At 38.8% G+C, this 6325-nt stretch overlaps 1 protein-coding gene across 5 annotated transcripts in view; it reads right to left on the bottom strand.

The window, feature by feature from the left end:
- Positions 1 to 1945: 1945 nt before the first annotated feature.
- grin1a (glutamate receptor, ionotropic, N-methyl D-aspartate 1a) overlaps positions 1946 to 6325 on the bottom strand; it is a 30464-nt gene continuing 26084 nt past the window's right edge. For all 5 annotated transcript variants that reach the window (XM_017038747.1, XM_017038748.1, XM_008324635.2 and 2 more), the window contains one exon: positions 1946 to 3004. In XM_017038747.1, the coding sequence (XP_016894236.1) occupies positions 2936 to 3004 (69 nt within the window). In that variant the 3' untranslated portion in view covers positions 1946 to 2935. The remainder of the gene's footprint in view (positions 3005 to 6325) is intronic.

Below are 6325 nucleotides of genomic sequence, written 5' to 3'. Positions count from 1 at the left end.
GCTCCAGTAATCTGTTAAAGCTTTATATGAAACAAAAACTGAGCCCTGGGATGACTGTACCACAGGCAGGTCTACGGCCATCAGCTGAAGTTTTTTAAATTTTATTTACATATTTGTAAACAACAGGATTCAATGCAATATTTATACTTAGAAAGGTAAGAAAACAGGCAGGGTTCTATGTGTGTGTGTGTGTGTGTGTATGTGTGTGTGAGAGAGAGCTAATGCATGCCTGTGTGTCTATACATCTACAGTGTGTGTGTGTTAGGTCAACGTAGAACATTCTTATCATCATACTGCTGCAGCGTGATCTCCAAGTTAATTTAATCAGGTTCTATTTACACACGTCATTCACTTTAGTTTTCAGTTTCCTGTACAGAACACAACCTAAAAGTGAAACATATCAAAGCAGAGCACGTGTCGAAACACAGAGAGACACATGCAGAACTAAAACGAAACAACAGGCAGATTGATAAAAAGGAAGTTCTTCAAACATGTTCTTAACTCACTCTGGATTCAAACCCAACACATTAAAGGTCGTTTCTCTTCAGCTTTTCTTTTTGGGTTGTACATTGACTTCTTTCAGGCTTCAAGGTTCAGAACTTCTGGACCTGTAAAGTGCACTGTAGTGCCAGACACCGGACTCAGTTATGGAATATCGGTATCACAGACAAACAATACTTCTCAGCTCCAGAAAATGGGAAACGGCCCGTTTTTACATCCAACCATAATGTTTAAAGTCACAGTTCACCCAGTGAGAGGTTCTGCTGTTTATTCAGCAGCTGAGAGGAGGAAGAGGAGGAAGAACCAAAGCAGGGAGAAGAGTGTGAGCGGGAACCAGAATGAAACCCAACTGTGGCAACATGAGCAAAAGATCAGGAAAAGTTTAAAGAATTTGTTTTTACTTACCCACAAAATGTATGATTTAATACCTGAAAATGTCTCAAAAAAGAAGAAAAAAATTAAAAATAATCAAATGATCTTAATTCAGTTGGTTTCATTAGTGATGAGATTATGGCAAAGAATTCACAAAAGATGCCATCTAATAAAGAAGAACTTCAGAGAAAAGAACCTCTAGTTTGAAATGTAAGAGAATCCAAAGAAATCTAAAAAACAAAATAAGAAAAATATTAAGTTTTCTTAAAAACTTAATTAACCTAAAATTATTTTCCATTTTTAACATAAATATTTCAATACAATGAGAATGTGTATTTAACTGAATTTTAAAAAAATGATAAAAGTATTTAGAGAAAGTTTAAATGAAATATTGTTAAAGTAAAGACTGACATCCTAAAAACACATTGAGCCACGATTTTGACCAACTACTTTTCTCTGGAGCTTTTCTGATCATTTTTAAAACTAAGTGGTCTTTTTAAGCAAGGCTTTTTTTTTATCACATTGTCAGAGCTGGGCTTCAAAGACAAAGTACCAGGTGCTGGTTGGATGGAAAAACCTGGCCCTTTGATGCAGCCCCTGTAGGAGAACTGGAGGTGAGAAGACTGTTGTTGAGGGAGGAGAGAGGAGGACTTTGTTTTTTTCTTTCTGTTTTTCAACACAGACCACCAGTGTCTGAACAGAGAAATGAACACGTGCACGTTCAACAGTTCTCATGGACACAGCCTTCAAGAAAGGACGACGTATATTCATCTTCATCCTGATACAAGCAGACATAGACTGACACGCTGGTGTGAGTCACTGCAGTCGTCACTGATAAAGTGTCAAAAATCACCATCTAAAAGTGAAATATTCAAAAACACAGGCTGGTCCAGCAGTAGAAAACAGCTGATATCCACCCAGGCTCAGAAGTATTGCAGTATGTTGTTCAGAAATACTAGGCTAATAAATATTAGTACAACCTTAAGTATAAGTAATGTAAAGTAGTCACAAAAGTAAAGGGATAGTTCTTTTGTTCTCCCTAATGTTGTTCCAGAATAAAAATAGTACAAAAAAACGTGTTTGTCTGAATCTGTGTCTAAGTTTTTAATATTTATCATTTTGGTTAATCTGATTCTCATTATCACTCCTTTGTGTTGTTGTATGACAGAGCTGATCAACAGTGAAACTAGAGAAAGTCAATGATTACAACACACAGGCCAAAGTCCATAGAGAAAATCAGTGATTTTAGCCAAAGGGGAATCATAACCTTCTGGTTCCCTTTAGCCTCCTTCGGTCAGTTAAAGTATTTAAGGGGGATAACAAATTGTTCCCACAAAAACTCAGCGTAACTCACACAACACACAAAATAGCTGTGTTCCTATGACAATAAAACAAATAGATTTAAAAAAATGTTGATTTTCTCTAAAGAGTTTTGCATTGTAGTTTGCAAACTTAAGCATACTGCTGAGAAAGTCTGCCAAACAACTGAGTAGTAGACACATTCCTTAGATATTGTAAAACTAATTTCAAAAAACTAATATCAGCTGAATGTTACAATTAAATGTCTAAAATATTTTTTCAACAAGCAGACCTCAAACAAACCTGAACTATCCCTTTAACAAACCCAAACGTGACTTTTAACTAAATGATATCATAAAGCTCATCAGTTAATTGAAACACATCAAACATTAAGTAAATATCTGATAGTAAATGGACGTAAACAGATTTGGTTAAATAAGTAAATAAGTGGATTACACACAGAAGAAAAGAGCCGTACTGTATATGCAGATGATTCTGACAGTATTCCTTCTACTTCTGCACATGCTCAGGAACCCAACATCAATGGCCAGATAATCCTGACTTTAAATGAAAAAGGTGCAAGTTCTTTTTTCTGTCTCAGGCAGTTTTCCTTTCAGAAGCCCCATTGGCAGGAGGTGAAAAGAACAAGACAAAAAGAAAAGAAGAAATCCCTGCCACCAACGTTGAAGGAGCAGGAAGGAGGTTCTTACATTCTCCTCCTCCTCGTTTCGTTTCCAATTCACCCTCTCTCCTCTTCCTCACTTCACACCACTGTGCTGACAGACGGGTCAGATAGGTTGAGTTGGCCTGTGATGTCAGTGGGTGGGTATTGCTGCAAAGAGAAAATAGAGAGAAAAAAAAACATACGAAAAAGAGAATAAAAGGTTATTTTTGTTTGGTCATTCAATTAAAATAAGTTTCTCCTGCATATTCATTTCAAAGTTCAGTTTTCCGTTAGGTATAGTTTATATGAGATATTGACATCAACAGTGATTTGGACAGAAAAATACACCCCTTGATACTCAACACCAAAGTCCATAGACAAATCTGTGATTTGATGTCACAGCAGATGGGGTTGTTGTTATCACACGTGTGTTTCCATCAGTGAGTTCAAATCATTTTTTTCAACTTCAGTGTTTGAAATGATCTGTTCAAATTTCCTTTAAAGACACAAACTGGCCACAGGAGGCAGCAGAGGACCAGCATCTGCTGTGTCTCTGTGAGTTAATATCGCTGATTTCCTCTACGGACTTTGGTGTGAGAGGAGACTATTCTGTTGGAAAACTCTAGAGCGGTGACTGTTGGTTGGACACTGTCGATCTCAGATGGCACTGTCACTCTCACTGTTCACATCAGTACGTCATACCAAAACATCTTAATTATTATCCTTTAATTTGAGCTGTGCACTAAATAAAAAAATAAACTCAGACCCCTCTCAGACAAACCATGGTGTAAACAGTAAATATTATATATGAGGTTTTGTTGAAGCTGTTTTGACTGAGTGGGGTTCCAGCAGACGTGGAACTAGAGCAGCAGCAGCAGCAGCAGCAGCAGGTCTACTGCTGTCATCGCAGAACTCATTGATTTTCATTCTAATAATGATTTCCTGCTGTGGATTCATTGACCTTCTCTCACCTCAGATGTCACAGGAAGCTGTGGTGCATTATAAAACAACTCAACCCTGACGATGACCAATTATTCTGAGGCAACTGGTTTCTCTTTTAAACAACTGACACAACGAGCACCGCTGCTGCTGTTTTAGAATCTCACGCCACTCACACTTATTTTCATCTTGTTCAATAAAAGCAGAGTGTGTCAAAACTGTATCTGGTCTGCAGTACTGAGGAGGAGGAGTGTGCGGGGGAGCAAGGTCCTGGTTTCCTGCAGGAGTTTAGTTACTATGGAAACAGTTACTTCGTTCTCGGACGAGTATTTTCTGCAGAACAAAAGTAAAACATGCTTCTTTTTACTGGATGATAGTGTACAAAAGGCCAGGGACAGTTTTTCTTCTTTTTTTTACAGAGTTCTGTTCAACCTTAACATTGAGTGAGTGACAGTGAATTATTCTAACTTAAAATGGTCTCGTAAATTTAATCTTTTTTTGTCCAAATTCTTCCACTTATTTTTTTAAACCTTATTTATATTTGATCATTTGTAAAGATTGTCATTATAAAGTCTTTTGGAAAACGATGTAATGACCTAAAACAGTGCTGACTACAATCCTTTTTGTCCTGCAGGAAAAAACAGGTATCCCTTAAACTACATATATAAGAAACATCTGACATATTTGTAGCTAATGGTCAGGTGATCTTCTGTGTGGAAGTCATAGAGGTACAGAGACATAGTCAGCACTGAGTGGGATGTGAGCGCCCCCTAGGGTGAGAACCAGCCTCAGACAAGACGGATGGAACTGAACACTTTGAAAAATTGAATACAAACAGACCTTAGAAAAATAGACCCAGGAGTGGTGGACTCACTGCCGTCTCCATTATTAAGTGCAATATGTTGTTTTGTGAGTTCTTGTTCAGGTTTACCTCAGTGATACAAACTGACCACAGGAGGCAGCAGTGCACTGAACTGTGACTCTGACTTAAAATCACTAATTTTCTTTATGGACGTTGACATGAGAGAGTGAGTGGTTGACAAGCTCCACTTGAAACATATTGAACAACATAATGCAGAAACGTAATGTTAATTATTTCAAGTGACTGTTTATGTCCCTTCCACAAAGTCCATAGAAAGACAGTAGGGATTTTAGTTCAAAGACACAGAAGCTCTGGGTCCACAGGTGCCCCCAGTGGTCAGTTTTTTATCACTGAAGTAAATCTGACAGATTCACATAATAAAAGATTGAAAAACTGATGTCATGTAAAATGGAGAATTATCCCCATCTACACTTGTAAGGTAAAATCCAAACAAACCTGTGCTTGCACTGGAACGATCTAAGACTTCAGATGTTATTTTTTATTTAGGCCTTCAATCTGTTTCTTTGTGATCAACCCCATTATGCCATCATGTCTCAGTCTGGTTCTGAAAATAAATAAAATACCCCACATTCAGGTCAGAACTATGTCAGTAACATCTGGAACCTCCTCCCATCACGTCAGAAACCCATCTGATCTCACATCACAGGACTAAAGAACCGGAGCAGAGGAGCTTCAGAGGCTGCTGTGATGTAGCGGACATGCAGACAGATGAGGAGGACGTCCACACCGAAGCTTTGACGTCAGATGTGATGGAAAGGTCATTTCATTAATGTTCTGCTGCTTTCAGAGTGGCCGTGGCCTCATCTCCCTGACCCGTCACCTACATCATAGTTACCCTGCCCCATTTTGGGCACCTGCACCGTGTGGCTCTGTTGACAGTGTGCCCTACTGGGGGTCCAGTCCACCAGCAGGAGACACTTGATTGACATCACAAAGCTGCTTATTGTTGGAAATTAGCGATGATCATTTTCTACTGTGACTACGTCAAGGACAGCCAGAGTCATGCGTGCAGAGGGAGAGAGGAGCAGTGTGGCATGTGGGTGAGGGACACTGACACTCAAGTCCATTGATATCCATCAATATAAAAGAAGAACATTGATATAAAATCAAAAAATAATGGTCAAAGACTGAGGATGGCACTTCTGTCATCGTGTTTCTTCACATCAGACTGACACCTGGTGTTTGTTTTCCACTTGAAGACATTTTTTTCCCATTTCATCCCAGACACTGAATCCTGGTAGTTTACACACATCACCACGGAAATAGTAATAGGAACTTTGATGTCCCTTCGTATAAGACCTCTGTACTCCAGAAGAGGGAACAGGCGGAGAGAACTCTTTCAAAGGATAGTTTGGGTTTTTGAAGTGTGGTTCACTATGGTACGACACATGATGCTTTCAGAAACAAACTTCTTACATAGAAGTTTGTTTCTATACCCAACACCTATACCTGAAGAAAACCAACAACGAATCCACGGTGACAGAGGAGCTGCTGATCTACTGAAGGTTCAATTCATTTCAAAAGCTTGGTTCACAGGCCCACACTGGAAATCCCACTGACAGGGGGCAGGAGTGGACCAAAATCCTCTTCAACCCTAAGGTTTTTCTCTATTGACACTCCAGCTGTTTCCTTATATACAAACATATTTATATATATAAATATATATA

This window comes from Cynoglossus semilaevis, chromosome 14 (genome assembly GCF_000523025.1).
Source record: "Cynoglossus semilaevis isolate Cse_v1.0 chromosome 14, Cse_v1.0, whole genome shotgun sequence".
NCBI classification, from domain to species: Eukaryota; Metazoa; Chordata; class Actinopteri; order Pleuronectiformes; family Cynoglossidae; genus Cynoglossus; species Cynoglossus semilaevis.
The sequence above is the reverse complement of the archived record's forward strand: the minus strand, read 5'-3'. Positions and strand labels throughout refer to the sequence as shown.